This window comes from Dendrobates tinctorius, unplaced genomic scaffold (assembly GCF_039654945.1).
Source record: "Dendrobates tinctorius isolate UK_male_01 unplaced genomic scaffold, ASM3965494v1 ptg000051l, whole genome shotgun sequence".
Classification (NCBI taxonomy): Eukaryota; Metazoa; Chordata; class Amphibia; order Anura; family Dendrobatidae; genus Dendrobates; species Dendrobates tinctorius.
The window spans coordinates 14,454,359-14,473,684 of record NW_027361719.1 but is presented as its reverse complement, the minus strand read 5'-3'; the positions used below and the strand labels follow the sequence as shown (position 1 = coordinate 14,473,684).

At 41.0% G+C, this 19,326-nt stretch overlaps 1 protein-coding gene across 3 annotated transcripts in view; it reads left to right on the top strand.

The window, feature by feature from the left end:
* Positions 1-19,326, top strand: part of KIF5A (kinesin family member 5A) — a 176,249-nt gene that overhangs the window by 79,485 nt on the left and 77,438 nt on the right. For all 3 annotated transcript variants that reach the window (XM_073576816.1, XM_073576815.1, XM_073576817.1), the window contains exons 6-10: positions 1,406-1,461; positions 9,741-9,828; positions 15,164-15,288; positions 17,620-17,724; positions 17,812-17,960. In XM_073576816.1, the coding sequence (XP_073432917.1) occupies positions 1,406-1,461; positions 9,741-9,828; positions 15,164-15,288; positions 17,620-17,724; positions 17,812-17,960 (523 nt within the window). The remainder of the gene's footprint in view (positions 1-1,405; positions 1,462-9,740; positions 9,829-15,163; positions 15,289-17,619; positions 17,725-17,811; positions 17,961-19,326) is intronic.

Here is a 19,326-nt window from a genome sequence, read left to right as displayed (position 1 = left end):
GAAATGGCAGTGTCGGGTATAGGTGCATTAGTAGAGGGAGGAAACACAAGGAGTTCAGCCTTTGACAGGTTCAGTTTCAGATATAGTGAGGACATGATGTTAGACACAGCGTTTAGACAATCACCGGTGTTTTCTAGAAAGGCTGGCGTGATGTGAGGAGAAGAAGCGTATAATTGGGTGTCATCAGCATAGAGATGGTACTGGAAACCAAATCTACTGATTGTTTGACCAATAGGGGCAGTGAACAAGGAGAAGAGGAGGGGGCCTAGAGCCGATCCTTGAAGAGCCCCAACAGTAAGGGGAAGGTGAGAGGAGGAGGAACCGGCAAAAGATACAGTAAAGGAGCGGTCAGAGAGATAGGAGGACAACCAGGAGAGAACGGTGTCCTTGAGCATATAAATATAGTTGGAGATACCCCATGTTCTAGGAAGACTGGGTGTTTTTTTATTTTAGAAATCTGAAGCTCCCCACCCACAATTTGGAAATGTAATATATGTAATTATAGTCTCACTAGGGTTTTGCACTTTGTGTTCTGTAGTGTTTTGTCCGTAGGTTCTGTATGTGTAATGCACTGGACAGGTGATTATGTCTTAGAGCTAAAAAAATGCCCTTAGAAATGGAATAAATAGGTTAATTCTGCACTGATGGTATTGAAGATGGGAAAAGAAGAATGATATCTAGGAATTCGGTTTATTAGTCAATGTGTTTCGAAGTTCCAAACTTCTTTGTCAGGACAAACCTGCTTCCCTGATGAAGAAGTTCGAAACGCGTTGACTAATACACCGCATTCCTGGATATCGTTTTTCTTTTCCATCTTTAATACCGGCAAGTTATCGCCTATCGAGTGAATAGATTATAACTACTAGATGAATGTGAGTCCCCATCAATCACCAGAATTTAGCACTTGTGCACCCATTTCTTCCTTTGCTGCAAGACCACAACCTGGAGGAATTGAATGGAATGGCCAGTCGCAAATCTTCAGTTTCATAGACATGAATGAAGCAGCAGGTCACACATTCTCCATTGCCCTTTTTAGTATTGTGACACTATTGAAGACAGCCGATAGATGACAGCGCAGTATCGCTTGGGTATCTTAAATGAATGGAGTGCCACCTTCCTCCCCATTGAACCTCACTCAGCCCTACCTTTGCGGCCAGAGGAGAACCAGCGAAGAGCAAAGCACACTGGTGATCAGTTAGGGTTGAAGCAATGGGGCCCAATGATCTCAAAGTTATTACCTGTCCTTTTTTGACTGGAATACCCCTTTAAGTAGATCTGTATTCTATTTGTTCTGTGATATGTTCTATATTTTTAGTGTGTGAGTAAAAATAGTTGGGTACATTATTTGGTAGTATTGATTTTCCTTTTAATGCCTTTGTAAATCAATTTATTCTTCCTTTTCTAGTGTCTAAAACAAACCTCTCTGTGCATGAAGATAAGAACCGCGTGCCATTTGTCAAGGTGAGAGCGGACACTATGTTTTCTTTCTTGTTGAGTGCCTAAAATTAGCAACAAATATTAATTTTTTTATTTATCTGTGTCACTATATCTTTGCAAGTTTTACCTGACGACCTCTGTATTCTTAGGGTCGCAGTTTCTTTTATATTATGCAATCTCTTATACAACATTTCCTTGTGTTATATTATGCTCCTAAAAATAGCTAACCCAATAAGAAAAGTGGTATGCATTGTCCGATAATAAGGTAGGACAATGATATGTATCATAGCTTTCTACAGCTGTTAGCAGACACTTTGTAATGTCAGCCTCTGTTTGCTGGGCCATATTGTATGGTCACACTGCACAATTCCGCTATTATTAGGCAACACTTATTTAATAAGGGTATAGCTTATTTCTTAGCTCACCATAGGTAAATGTACCATTTCAATTACGTTGTTATAAGATACATTAGGAACACTGTATATTAAAGAAGCACTCCAGGAAAGTGTTTGCACATACTGTATGATGCTCACCTACATACAATATTGGTGTTTGTTACATCTCAGTTGCATGCAGACATTTTGAACTCTACATTATGGGAAGTGACATCATGATCTCCAGGCTGACTACCTGGTCAGACTCTGACTACCTGGAAACCACAAAATGACATCATCAACTATCAAATTCCTCCAGGAATTTATCAGACTCCCCTCTAATTCCCAATCTCCACCCTCTTTGTTCCTCTGTGTGTCTCCTATATAGCAGAGGATATCATTTATGTATTTTACAAAAGATCAGTAATATAATAAGTCCATACAATGATTAGCTTCAGAATTGTAAATCTCCACTGACTCAAACTGCCTGCCTGTATCTCTATAGTTCCTATGTCTAAAATGTCCATTGTATCGTTCATTCTGTTCTCCCTGCCTCCAGCTTGTAGGTGCTGACGGAGAAAATTATCACAAGCAGGAGGCAGGGGTGACAGTCTGAAGCTGCATGATAAAGAATATGCTGAGACTCGGCAATGTGAGGGGCAGTAGTGTAATGCTGTGGAAACGTTACTACTGTTATTAGATAAGGCACAGATCAGAGCAAGTGCCATGTAATAAGACCCCACCTTCTAGAAGTATACATATGACGTACACAAGAGCCTCTAGGTTATTCTGTAATCTTAACCTATGCTGCAGTATATGCTCATAAATAAAACAGAATTGTTTTTTCTTCAAAATGTTTTAGATTTTCATTTTGCTGTCATAACATTTTAGTATACTTGTGCAAGCCTAATTATTGTCAGAAAATCTAATTGGGCAGCTCCTGGGACTCAATCTAAACCTCGAACCATTAGAACCCCAAAAACAGGGAAGCACTTAAGGCTGCCTAACCTCCACTCTCATCATTAATTCAGCCTGTTGTTCTCCTCTGAAGCTCGGTCCCGTTAGCTTGGCTGCTCTGTATATACATAGACCCAGCACAATCTTACCTGAAGGTCAGCGCATGGAGGTCTGTTTTCTATTACAGCAGGGACAGAATGGTTATAAAGTATGGGTTACTAGGCCACCAGTAAAGCTGGCCACACAATAGTGATTTCTGATGGCCATTTTCTAAAGCACTTGTCACTCATGGTTGGTCTGTGAAGGTTGTAGTTGCTGATAACAATGCTCTAAGGGAAAATGACAAATCACCTATCTATCTCTGCTATGATTTGTGCACCAGTCTCCAGTTGTGGTGTTTGGAATAAACACTTTTCCAACTACAGCACCCGACAAGGACCCAGGAAACCCAACACGGCCAGATCAATTTTTGAACAGATATCTGCCATCCATCAGCATTTGTCACGCTCATTTGAGTCACAAAAAAGCATCAGCAGTTGGCAAAAATGGTCTAAATTGTCCTTCTCAGCCTTGTGGAATCTCCAGAGCATGGTTAGCCTTAAACAAAAGCTATTTCAAGCCTGAACAGTTCTTTCTATTGGTGAAAGGGGGTTAATATGTTCACAACACTCATGGCCCGATTCATCACTTGGAGTTTTTTAGTCAATTTTTCTTTTTGTCTTATTGTATTCTTGGTCATTATTTGTGTTAGATTCTTCAAAATTGCACACATGTGTCATGAATTTTGAGCTAAAATGAAAAGAAATGCTCTTTATCTTTTTTTATCCTTTTTTTGCGCCTTTTGAGAGCTAAGCGTCTCATATTCTGTTAATGCCGGAATCTTGTACTCAGCTTTTAACAATTGCTCAAAAATTTCAGCCTTAAAAAGAAAATCACCCCAGGGAAGGATTGGAGTACATTTGTGCTGTTTTTTTTTAATTTTTGAATCGGTCACAAATATCTGGAAAACAAGTAGCGTAAAAAAGACCCAAATTAAAAGAAGAATTTGGTGCTAATTAAAAACAGGTTTTAAACACCAAAAAGTACACAAAAAGCTGGATTGGGCCGTAACACTACATGTATGTGTTTGTTAGTACAGTAGGACCAGTCTAGTATATAGCATGTTAGTTACTCTGCTGGACAAGGAATATGATGCATCAGTAGGTTATAGCCTCTAATTTATAAGTAAAGCCGTCCATCCAAGCTATATTCAGCCCCGTCTGATTACACAGCACTGCAGCACTCGGGTATCGGCAAGGCTCTTGTATATTTCCGCCATTCTTCCTCCAGGGCTGATGGCCGCAGAATGAATCAATATACAATTACCGCAAATCATTTTTTGCTGTGAACAGATGAGTCTCACAGTGGTGACAAGGCTGCAGATGTACTATGGTCTCCGGGCCACTGAACATTTGTCCCTTTCATCTTCACGCTTATTAAATACATGTATTTTATGCTTGATTTAGCCCTGCATTTACTTTTAATCCAATATCTTAAATGTCACTTTCCTGGCTACATAGACAGACAAGAATACATAGACATTCATATTAAAAAGAGAAGTAGCCCTAGTCAGTTCTCCAGTGCCTGTAAAGGGGTTGTTGCCCACTAGGACCACCCCTTCTCATTCCCCATATTTGGCCCCATTAAAATAAAAAAGCTTGTACTAACCGCTGGTGCCGGTGCGTTGCACCAGTGTTGGCACTCGCGTTCCCAGGATCAGGTGAGGTTGTAATGTCACATGAGCCCTCCGTCCAATCACGTGTCATAATATCCTCACATGAGCCTCGAGAACGCCCGCTGGAATGGTGCTGGTACAGATGGTGAGTGTTTTTATTTTATTGGGGCAAAATACTCAGATTGAGAAGGTATTGTCCTAGTAGTGGACAGCCCCTTTAACCATTAACATAGCTCAGAACACCAGAAATGATGCGACTTTGCTCCAGCGCTCTGAAATTACAGTGTGTGACACCGTCCCAAACAGGAAATACATGGTGCGGCCTGTGGATCAACCCCTTATTCTCCCTATTTAAACAGGGAAGGGAGCGACATATTGTGTAGTGAGGCGGTATCACTAACAGCCACTGTCGTGGCTTTACGTCTCACCATCCCGCTACTTGGCAGGGATATTATCTTCACCATCCCGCTGCTTGGCAGGGACATTATCTTCACCATCCCGCTGTTTGGAAGGGACATTATCTTCACCATCCCGCTGCTTGGCAAGTACATTAACTTCACCATCCCGCTACTTGGCAGGGACATTATCTTCACCATCCCGCTACTTGGCTGCGACATTATCTTCACCATCCCGCTACTTGGCAGGGACATTATCTTCACCATCCCGCTACATGGCAGGGACATTATCTTCACCATCACGCTACTTGGCAGTGACATTATCTTCACTATCCCGCTACTTGGCAGGGACATTATGTACACCCTCCCGCTACTTGGCAGGGACATTATCTTCACCATCCTGCTACTTGGCAGGGACATTATCTTCACCATCCCGCTACTTGGTAGGGATATTATCTATACCATCCCTCTACTTGGCAGGGACATTATCTTCACTATCCCGCTACTTGGCAGGGACATTATCTATACCATCCCGCTACTTGGCAGGGACATTATCTTCACCATCCCGCTACTTGGCAGGGACATTATCTTCACCATCACGCTACTTGGCAGTGACATTATCTTCACCATCCCGCTACTTGGCAGGGACATTATCTTCATCATCCCGCTACATGGCAGGGACATTATCTTCACCAACGCGCTACTTGGCAGGGACATTATCTTCACCATCCCGCTACATGGCAGGGACATTATCTTCACCATCACGCTACTTGGCAGTGACATTATCTTCACCATCCCGCTACTTGGCAGGGACATTATGTACACCCTCCCGCTACTTGGCAGGGACATTATCTTCACCATCACCCTACTTGGCAGGGACATTATCTTCACCATCCTGCTACTTGGCAGGGACATTATCTTCACCATCCTGCTACTTGGCAGGGATATTATCTATACCATCTCGCTACTTGGCAGGGACATTATCTTCACCATCCCGCTACTTGGCAGGGATATTATCTTCACTATCCCGCTACTTGGCAGGGACATTATCTTCACCATCCCGCTACTTGGCAGGGATATTATCTATACCATCTCGCTACTTGGCAGGGACATTATCTTCACCATCCTGCTACATGGCAGGGACATTATCTTCACCATCCCGCTACTTGGCAGGGATATTATCTATACCATCTCGCTACTTGGCAGGGACATTATCTTCACCATCCTGCTACTTGGCAGGGACATTATCTTCACCATCCCGCTACTTGGCAGGGCTTTTATCTATACCATCTCGCTACTTGGCAAGGACATTATCTTCACCATCCCGCTACTTGGCAGGGATATTATCTATACCATCTCGCTACTTGGCAGGGATATTATCTTCACCATCCCGCTACTTGGCAGGGATATTATCTATACCATCTCGCTACTTGGCAGGGACATTATCTTCACCATCCCGCTACTTGGCAGGGACATTATCTTCACTATCCCGCTACTTGGCAGGGACATTATCTTCACCATCCCGCTACTTGGCAGGGATATTATCTATACCATCTCGCTACTTGGCAGGGACATTATCTATACCATCCCGCTACTTGGCAGGGACATTATGTTCACCATCCCGCTGCTTCTTAACCAGGAAACCGTCTCTGATGAATGTAAGAAACACGTTGGGAGATCATCTGGCAGAAGATCCTTCTGGCCAGGATGGCCTGCGGGTATCTGACAAATGCCCCTCTAATCATTTGAATTATCATTGCTGATCATCCTATGCTACCATTCATTTATTGTTCCTATTTCTCATAAATATGAATACTATGTTATGACATTTATCCTCATCATAATAATAAATGCCGCATAATTATACCAGCTCTGACGGGATTATCACTCACAGGTTTCCTGACCAGTTAATGGTGCGAGATAATTGGTTCTCAATGTCTGTGTGTTCTCGTTTGTCTGTGTAGTCAGGAGAGCGACATTTTAGATATACTGTATGATTAATAGTTATATTTGATCTCACTTTACCTAATTTGACCAGTTAGGAATGGGCCCTATTTTTTGTATACGGTATATTTGGATTTATTTAATTTCCAGCCATGTATTTCCCAAGGCAGAATAATTTGGAGTAATCTTTACTGTTACAGTAGTGTAATGGGGTTAGGATATATATATTATGTATATAAATGATGTGAACATGGCAGGAAGCACTTGATTTATTTTATATATGCAGTATATAGATATCAGTGCTGCGAGCAATCCGTACTGATGTGCCAAATGCCGGTTACTGGAAGAAGAAAATCCATTTTCTTTTGCAGTGTTATGTGGGCAGGTTATAGGATTTCCGAGGTTTTGCTGAAAGCCACGATCACAAACTATTGATCTCACGCTGTTCCACTGCGTCTGAAACACAATGGCCCGTACTTAGCCTGATTTCTCCGAGTCAGAATAATATTCCCTCTGGCTCACAGCTCAGTTTATGCCTTTTACAAAAAGCCGTGAAATACCAGTAAGAGACGATTGAGTGTTCGCAATCATAGTAAATTATTACATTGGTGATAATGAGTCAGAGTGATGCTTTTCCCTAAATTATTACCATTATGAGGTCCTGCTCGGCTATTGCAGGCTGAGCTTATTATCCTTATTGTGGTCACCGGTCGGTTTTTGAAGGGTCGAAGAAGCGATACTTTTGCTCAGAGCGTGCACTAGTATAAAAATGTTACTAAACCATAAATTTACATACTATTTAAATACATTTTTATTATAAACATGTTTTTAATATTTGGTGTTTTATTATTTGCCTTACTTGTCTATTAGGGAATATTTCAGCAGTTTTTTGCTTTGTAATCCGAGAGCAGCAAGGTGTAGGGGCAGAGAGCCTGATTCCAGCAACGGTATATGTTTTTTTTACTGGTCTGCTTTGTGCAGTTCTGATAGAATCCCTGTTTTCTTTGCTGTAGCTATAGAAGAGGTCAGAATGCTGACCACGATCACACCCTTTATTGGCAGCTTTCTGTGTACACTTCAGCATATTGTCAACAAGCTGCCAATCAGTGGTGAGGTTATACAGATTACCTGGACTGACCTGCACGTGAGACCTAGTCAGGCAGTGATAATCTCCTGTTAATAAACCACTTATTGTATTGAAGCTATAGGAAGCTGCTGAGCAAGTAACATATTCCTGTAATCAAGCTTTATTCTCCTATATTATGCTGCTCTTAGAGTTAAATCCTGCTGACAGATTACCTTTCGACTCCCATGTCCAGTAATCATCCATTAGAATGGATCCATCAGTAATCCATTTACTAAAAAGGTGTGCAGACACAACCTCTTTGTCCAGCTTAAAAAGCGGATTTCAACTGAATCTGTTTTTTATCAATGAAGTCTATAGAAAACTGATCCGTTAATTATCATCCATTTTCTCCCGTTTGAAAAGTATAGGCTTTTTGCTTACTGGATCAGTTTCAAATGAAAGAAAATGGATGGCTAATTAACAGATCCGTTTTCTATAGACTTCAATGTAAAATAACGGATTCGGTTGAAATCAGCTTTTAAAAGCTGGACAAAAAAGTTGTATCTGCACACCTTTTTAGTAAATGGATTCCTGCTGGATCCGTTGTAACGGATGATTACTGGACATGTCAGCATAGCCTTAAAACATATTCCAGTTTCCATATTGGCCTCTGGAGCAACCCACAATAAGCTAGCACTTTCTGTTTCCTGCTGCTCACTTGCTTGCTTTACTGTGTAGACTGGGGCAGGGTCAGCAGGGTGCACTGAATAGATGACAAATCAATTGTCCTGCTAGAGACCTAGATAAAAAGAGGCCATAACAATATACACTTTGGCTCAGAGACTGACATTTTGCATTCTAGTCTTGTTGAAGGGCCCGCTGGAGTCAGATGCACCAAATTCATTAAGAGGCATGAATCTTTCAGCTGCTGGGGGCAAGTGTAAAATATAGACTCCCATTATGGACTGGGGTACATTTCTGTCAAAATGTCCACCTTTTTTAGGCATAAATGATTCATTTGTCACCTGCACCTCTCCCTGCTAAGCTTTGCCTAATTTTCAAAAGTTGGCCCAACTGAGTAACGGGCAAAAAAATGGCTAAAACTTTACGACATTTCAGACAGTTTATTGCCAAATGTATGTGAAAAACTGTTTCCTGAATATACACCGATAAGACCTTCTGTGCTCCTCTTCTACCACTTTTGGAGCTCTGGAGAAAGGGCAGTACTGCGTTAGTTCTTTCCATTTTCCCAGCAGTCAGGAGCCATGTACACCGTGGAGCGCTGCCTATGTAGTCACTGCAGGGCGGATGTGTGTGCCTCCAATATGACATGCTTTTTAATCCTTCTCTGACATTTTCCATAAATGTACAGCACATACGTGGCAGATGCCGTCAGTGTTATACAGACGGCATCTGCCTGTAACTCTCAATAGAAGACTGTGATTTTAGCAACGTTTTGTCTTATTGTGGCATCCCTAAAAAATGGCAGCCGGCAAGACAAAAATACAGGCAGTACATGTCAATTTCTAAAAATTTTTTATGCAAATTTCTGAATTTAGTTTAGCAGTAGCATAAAATAAAAGTTGGCATTTTTTTCCCTTTATCTAGTAGATTATATGGTAAAATGAATGGTGTCATTCGATACTGCTATTCATCCTGCAAAAGAAGAAGTGCTCAGATCACCTTTCCATCAGATAATTAAGCAGGCATAAGTGTTCTACATTTGTGGCAGTGTAATATGATAAGGTCGTTATATATGCAAGTTATCGGAGCATGTGGCCCAGGTGCTGAGCTATTAATGACTGGTCAATGCAGAGTGCTGAACTCATGATCCATTCTTCTCCCCGTGTCAGGGATGTACTGAACGTTTTGTGTCCAGTCCGGAGGAGATCCTAGATGTGATTGATGAAGGAAAGTCCAACCGCCATGTCGCTGTCACAAGTAAGGGCTGACATGAGTTATCCTGCTCTAGTTTTATTAAGTGACACCTCGGTGAACTGTACATGGAGGGGAATCCCTTGTGATCAATGTCTCTGATACTAGCACGTACAGTAGTACATTCTTCTTGGTACATTCTTCTTGGTAAAGGGAATCTGTCAACAGTTTCTTTGCCACCTAATTTGAAAGCAGCATGATGTAGAGACAGAGACGATGATTCCAGCGATATGTCAATTACTGGGCTGCTTGCTGTAGTTTTGGTAAAATCACTGTTTTATCAGCAGGAGATTATCACGAGAGGACTAGTAAACCTGCTGCCATTTAGTCCTCCATATTCATGAGCTTTATATCCCCGCCCCCACCACTGATTGGCAGCTTTCTGGCTATGCACAGTGTACACAGAAAGCTGCCAATCAGTGATGTGGGCTGGTGATACAGAGCTCAGCATTCAGAGAACTGATAGTTCTGCACAAAGTTTTATTTTTATAAAAACTGCATCAAGCAATAGTAAGTGACTTGTTGCTGGAATGAAGTCTCTGCCCCTACATGAAGTTACCCTCAGATGGGTTAGTACAAACCTGGTAACAGATTCTCTAACGGTTTTATATCATTTGGAGGATTTTACATTACACTAGTGCATTTTTCATTTTAGCTCAACATAGCAATTCTTAACCATATGAAGAGCACGGTGTCAATATTATACCTAATATTGTACATGCAAATTATCTATATCTAAAAAACTACTAAAGGTAGAAAAATATTTAATTGCCCAAAGTGGCAATAGCCAGGACTTTCACCCTACTATGTATATTTTCTCTTTTTGTCTGTCTGTCTGTGTATCTCTCTATCTGATTTCTCAGAAAATAAGGGAATGTCTTATTTTTTCCATGAACAATAATTCACATTTATTCTTGAATAAAAAAAATCAGCATTTATTAAAATATAATCATGTCATCACATACACATGTGTATACACACACACACACATAATGCACATACATACACTTGTATACAGCTCAAAAAAAAGAGAACACTCAACAATACAATGTATTGTTCAGTGTTCCCTTTATTTTTTTGAGCAGTATATATACACTCACACTGCACATGCATGCACATGTATATACACTCACACTGCACATGCATGCACATGTATATACACTCACACTGCACATGCATGCACATGTATATACACTCACACTGGACATACATACACATGTATATACACTCACACTGCACATGCATGCACATGTATATGCACTCACACTGCACATGCATGCACATGTATATGCACTCACACTGCACATGCATGCACATGTATATGCACTCACACTGCACATGCATGCACATGTATATACACTCACACTGCACATGCATGCACATGTATATATACTCACACTGCACATGCATGCACATGTATATACACTCACACTGCACATGCATGCACATGTATATACACTCACACTGCACATACATACACATGTATATACACTCACACTGCACATGCATGCACATGTATATGCACTCACACTGCACATACATACACATGTATATACACTCACACTGCACATGCATGCACATGTATATGCACTCACACTGCACATGCATGCACATGTATATGCACTCACACTGCACATGCATGCACATGTATATACACTCACACTGCACATACATACACATGTATATACACTCACACTGCACATGCATGCACATGTATATGCACTCACACTGTACATGCATGCACATGTATATACACTCACACTGCACATGCATGCACATGTATACAGCTCAAAAAAAAGAGAACACTCAACAATACAATGTATTGTTCAGTGTTCCCTTTATTTTTTTGAGCAGTATATATACACTCACACTGCACATGCATGCACATGTATATACACTCACACTGCACATGCATGCACATGTATATACACTCACACTGCACATGCATGCACATGTATATACACTCACACTGGACATACATACACATGTATATACACTCACACTGCACATGCATGCACATGTATATGCACTCACACTGCACATGCATGCACATGTATATGCACTCACACTGCACATGCATGCACATGTATATGCACTCACACTGCACATGCATGCACATGTATATACACTCACACTGCACATGCATGCACATGTATATATACTCACACTGCACATGCATGCACATGTATATACACTCACACTGCACATGCATGCACATGTATATACACTCACACTGCACATACATACACATGTATATACACTCACACTGCACATGCATGCACATGTATATGCACTCACACTGCACATACATACACATGTATATACACTCACACTGCACATGCATGCACATGTATATGCACTCACACTGCACATGCATGCACATGTATATGCACTCACACTGCACATGCATGCACATGTATATACACTCACACTGCACATACATACACATGTATATACACTCACACTGCACATGCATGCACATGTATATGCACTCACACTGCACATGCATGCACATGTATATACACTCACACTGCACATGCATGCACATGTATATACACTCACACTGCACATACATACACATGTATATACACTCACACTGCACATGCATGCACATGTATATGCACTCACACTGCACATGCATGCACATGTATATACACTCACACTGCACATGCATGCACATGTATATATACTCACACTGCACATGCATGCACATGTATATACACTCACACTGCACATGCATGCACATGTATATGCACTCACACTGCACATGCATGCACATGTATATGCACTCACACTGCACATGCATGCACATGTATATGCACTCACACTGCACATGCATGCACATGTATATGCACTCACACTGCACATGCATGCACATGTATATACACTCACACTGCACATACATACACATGTATATATACTCACACTGCACATGCATGCACATGTATATACACTCACACTGCACATACATACACATGTATATACACTCACCCTGCACATGCATGCACATGTATATACACTCACACTGCACATGTATATACACTCACACTGCACATACATACACATGTATATACACTCACCCTGCACATGCATGCACATGTATATACACTCACACTGCACATGCATGCACATGTATATATACTCACACTGCACATGCATGCACATGTATATACACTCACACTGCACATACATACACATGTATATACACTCACCCTGCACATGCATGCACATGTATATACACTCACACTGCACATGTATATACACTCACCTTGCACATGCATGCACATGTATATATACTCACACTGCACATGCATGCACATGTATATACACTCACCCTGCACATGCATGCACATGTATATACACTCACGCTACACATACATGCACATGTATATACACTCACGCTGCACATGCATGCACATGTATATACACTCACGCTACACATACATGCACATGTATATACACTCACGCTGCACATGCATGCACATGTATATACACTCACACTGCACATGCATGCACATGTATATACACTCACACTGCACATGCATGCACATGTATATACACTCACACTGCACATACATACACATGTATATACACTCACACTGCACATGCATGCACATGTATATACACTCACACTGCACATGCATGCACATGTATATACACTCACACTGCACATGCATGCACATGTATATACACTCACACTGCACATACATGCACATGTATATACACTCACACTGCACATACATGCACATGTATATACACTCACACTGCACATGCATGCACATGTATATACACTCACACTGCACATGCATGCACATGTATATGCACTCACACTGCACATACATGCACATGTATATACACTCACACTGCACATACATACACATGTATATACACTCACACTGCACATGCATACACATGTATATACACTCACACTGCACATGCATGCACATGTATATACACTCACACTGCACATGCATGCACATGTATATACACTCACACTGCACATACATGCACATGTATATACACTCACACTGCACATGCATGCACATGTATATACACTCACACTGCACATGCATGCACATGTATATGCACTCACACTGCACATACATGCACATGTATATACACTCACACTGCACATACATACACATGTATATACACTCACACTGCACATACATACACATGTATATACACTCACGCTGCACATGCATGCACATGTATATACACTCACGCTACACATACATGCACATGTATATACACTCACGCTGCACATGCATGCACATGTATATACACTCACGCTACACATACATGCACATGTATATACACTCACACTGCACATGCATGCACATGTATATACACTCACACTGCACATGTATATACACTCACACTGCACATGCATGCACATGTATATACACTCACACTGCACATGCATGCACATATATATACACTCACACTGCACATGCATGCACATGTATATACACTCACACTGCACATGCATGCACATGTATATACACTCACACTGCACATGCATGCACATGTATATACACTCACACTGCACATGCATGCACATGTATATGCACTCACACTGCACATGCATGCACATGTATATACACTCACACTGCACATACATGCACATGTATATACACTCACACTGCACATACATGCACATGTATATACACTCACGCTACACATACATACACATGTATATACACTCACCCTGCACATGCATGCACATGTATATACACTCACACTGCACATGTATATACACTCACCCTGCACATGCATGCACATGTATATACACTCACACTGCACATGCATGCACATGTATATACACTCACACTGCACATGTATATACACTCACACTGCACATACATGCACATGTATATACACTCACCCTGCACATGCATGCACATGTATATACACTCACACTGCACATGTATATACACGCACACTGCACATATCAGGTTGTCTCCTCTTCAGTTCCTCTAGACTCCAGCAGTTAGACCTTTGGTGATGACTTGGTCACATGACTGTGATGTGTCACTAAAGGTCATTATGTACTCTTAATTTTGAAATAGAAATGCTGGGGACCTCTAAGTAGGGGTCCTGGGTAATTACCCAAGATAGTGCTTATTTTTAGGGTAAATCTTCTTTTCGGGGAAACAAGGAATCTATCTATATATCTATCTATCTATCCCAGTGCTACTGATGCTGCCTCCAGTGTATTTTGGGTACAAGACGCAGAACTTATGGAAGCACGGTCATATATACATGAGACCATTCACGTCCTTTACGTGACTTGTGCCGTTTGATGGGTATTACCACTGTGCCACGCTGTCTCTTTCAGACATGAACGAGCACAGTTCCCGCAGTCACAGCATCTTCCTCATCAATATCAAGCAGGAGAACGTGGAGACGGAGCAGAAGCTGAGTGGGAAGCTGTACCTGGTGGACTTGGCTGGCAGTGAGAAGGTCGGAATCACAACATGACTAGTCTGTTCCTTTACTACAATATATACGTTGTGTTTTGACCGTACCCTTTATGTGTGTGTATTTTTAACGTGCACTTTATATAGAAATACATTACAGATCATTCTGCACAATCACTGAAAAGCCGCCAGAAATTATGGCCTATGGAATATGGTAAAATCAATGTGAGCTCAGACGGAACAAGCCCTATTGATTAGTGCAGCCTGCCCATCTGTCTGGATTGCCTGACTTTGCAGAACACTACGGTTAGGGGAAACAACAGCAGCAGATTGTGTAATAGATTTCTGAGATCACTTGCAGCAATAGATCTGAAAAAAAGACATTAAGCCAATAATTTTTATTTAAGTTTTACTTATTCATAATTTCATCAATCAAAATGTCCCCGTCCAAGGAGTAACCTTCATTTTAACATTTATTTTATAAATCATCTTCAAATTTGTAAGATATCTTATAAAAAAATTAGCTGTTTTTTCCTCCTCCTTGACTGATCTTTCACTCTCAGTTCATTGCTAAAATCTGTATTTAGTGACAGTTTTCCCATTAATGAGATAGGAGATTGCATAAAATGTCATTTTACAGCTAGTTCCATACAACTTTATGAGCACCAACTGTCATCTCATCTCAGTAATGAGAAAATTTATCTTTACTGAAGAATTTTTAAGAATGAATGATCAGTTCAGGAGGAGAAGGAAGATTTCTCTAATAAGATACTGTATATTAAAAAAATTCTTATGTTTCTTATTTTATGTATGCTATTGATTTACGGTATCTTAAAACAAAAAATCATCGGTTACTCTTTAACCTGTAGTTAACTCCCATCAAAGTTTTTATCCTCTTAATATATTGCAGTCATTATATTATTTAGCACTGTATATTTACAATTGCTCATTTTTCCCTTCTACCCATTTAAATGGAACCTGTCAGCAGGATTGTGCACAGTAACCTACACACAGTGTCAGGTCGGCACTGTTGTACTGATTACAATGATATGTTGGTTGTTGAAATCCGTCTTGTGGTTGTTGTTTAATCTTTATTTTCAGTTTTGAGTTAATGATATGCCCGTGCCCTGGGCGGCCTGTGGGGGTCTTCATGTGGTGCTCTGATTAGGTATTCATAATGCAGACTTCTGACAGGTCACTGATCCCTCACTGATCTGCCCCCTAGTTTACATAATGAATATCTGTACACACTGAAGAAGAAAAAAAAACCTTCTGTAGGCAGATGCAGCATAATCACATGTGCCATGTGCCAATAATACATGTTCTTCATGTTATTCAGCTAGAAAAAAAATCAATTTGAAAATGGCGCCCACCTCACCTGCGCAGTAGCAGTGATCGGTGTATATAGCTGTGATCCGATAGCTGATACTGCACGTGTCAGTGGCGCCATCTTGGAGGAGGAATTTTCTTTTCTTCTCCCCGGAGCACGAGAATATCATTAACTCAAAACTGAAAGTAAAGATTACACAACAACCACAAGACGGATTTTATAATCCCAGATATCATTTTAATCAGTATAACAGCGCTGACCTGACACTGTCTGTAGGTTACTGTGCACAATCCTGCTGACCGGTTCCCTTTAATTCTTCTCTTTTTCATTTGGTCTATGACATCACATGATTAAAAAAATTGACTAGTTGAATCATTCTAAGCTCTATGTAGGAGGTCAATTTTCCCTGTATGAGTCATAAGTCACTTCAAAAGTCCCTGGCAGCCCAGCTCTATCACGTCTTTAACTCATGAACCAGCTGCTCCGCTTCATCTCCCTGCTAGGGACTTTGCTGTGAGATAGAATTGTAGTTCTAATGATGGCTCATGCTTGAAAAAGAGACTTTCTGTTACTACATAGAGGTTTGATGGATTCAGCAGTCAGTTTTTAATCAATTGATGCCATAGATCTAATGGAAAAGAGAAGAATTAGTTGGGCAGAAAGGAAAATGAGCAATTGTAAGTACAAAGTGTACACAGTGCCATATAATGTGAAGACTGCAATATGTTAAGAGGGTTTGATGGGACGGCTTCTTTAAACATCAAGAAAACACAGACCGCTGACTATTTTAGTACATTTTAAGCCAAATGCTGCTGAGAGCAGTCATGATGTTTGAGGGACATGGGAGGCAGAAATCAGCTCTGTCCTCAGGGCTACTGACACACAAAGGAATCAAGCTCCCATTTTTCCTTCGAGACTCGGAGCCAATTTCAGTTGATTTTTGTATAATATATTATAAAATGTATGTGACATCAGTTTACCTTGCTTGTCTTATTCTAAAATGGCAATAAAAGTATAAATTGTATTACTCATCTAATCTTCTAGGTTAGTAAAACTGGAGCTGAAGGATCAGTGCTGGACGAAGCCAAGAACATAAATAAGTCTTTGTCTGCCCTGGGAAATGTCATATCTTCTCTGGCAGAAGGAGCGGTGGGTGACAGCCTTTTCTTCTTCATTATGTAAATACCTTACCTTATACAACTGTGCACACTAATTCTATCCTTTTCCTTGTTTTAGAAAGGATATGTTCCCTATAGAGACAGCAAGATGACCCGAATCCTGCAGGACTCGCTGGGTGGAAACTGCAGGACCACTATGTTTATCTGCTGCTCTCCATCAAGCTATAACGATGCAGAGACCAAGTCCACTCTTATGTTTGGCCAGAGGTATGTACCCCTCAGATGGACTGAGTCATTAGACAACTTCTTTTTAAATACTAGTCAGACTGGAGATCAATTAATTGACCCAGGTATTTGGGGATTTTCTATTATTGGCTAGGGTATATATGGCTGGCTATACATGCAGGGTGTAGCAGTACATACAGACTATTCAAAATGAAAGTAATAGAACTTGTTGGGGTCCTTTCATACTGCACTTTCTCCCCCAGGGTTCAGTGGTCCCATCTGAGCTTACGTTCGAAACCCCCCCACAAATGTGGACATATGTGCCGAAGGAGCCATTAACTATAAAGGTATCGAAAGAGTTTTTCTGGGTGTTTCAGGCATAGGCCCCAACGGGACCACTGAACGTAGAACAAAGTGCAGTGTGAAAGGGTCCTTAGTGCTGCTCTGTGTCGTGCTGGATTCAGACCCTTGGTTCTGTGGTCGGTGTTTGTGATACACCTTTTCTTTGGGTATTTCAGTTCTGTTATCTGTGTTTCTGTCGGTTTTGGGTAACAGGTGTTTTTCATTTACTCTTTTTGTCTGATCTATCATCTTTCGGGTGCAGCTTTAACACCTTACCGACATCGGGCGTATATTTACACCGAAGATGTCGGTATCTCTCGCTTTGATGTGGGCTTCGGCGGTGAGCCAACATCTTTCTCGGAACATGTCAGCTGTTTTGAGCAGCTGATATGTGCCCACAATAGCCACAGGTGGAATTGCAATCCACCCGTGGCTATTAAGTAGTTAAATGCTGTCAGACGCTGACAGCGGCATTTAAATAGCGCTTCTGGCTATCTGGCCGGAAATCCGCACATCGGTGACCCACGTCATGTGATCACGGATCACTGGTGTGTCAGCATAACAACCCGAAGTCTCCTGGAGACCTCTATGGTTGTCAGTGCCGGATTGCTATGAGTGCCACCCAGTGGTCGGCGCTCATAGCAAGTCAGTAATTCAGCTACATAGAGGCGATCTGCTTATCACCTCTATGTAGCTGAGCCGATTGATTTGTGCCAGCTTCTAGTCTCCTATGGAGGCTATTGAAGCATGCCAAAAGTAAAAAAAAATGTGTTTAAAAATATTAAAAAATATAAAAGTCCCCCCCTTTCGTCCCATTCAAAATTAAACAATAAAAATAAAATCAAACATACACATATTTGGTATCGCCGCATTCAGAATCGCCTGATCTAGCAATAAAAATAAAGATTAACCTGATCGCTAAACAGCGTAGCAGGAAAAGAGTCAAAACGCCAGAATTACGTTTTTTTTGGTCGCTGTGACATTGCATTAAAATACAATAACGGGCGATGAAAAGATCTTATCTGCACCAAAATGGTATCATTAAAAATGTCAGCTTGGCAGGCAA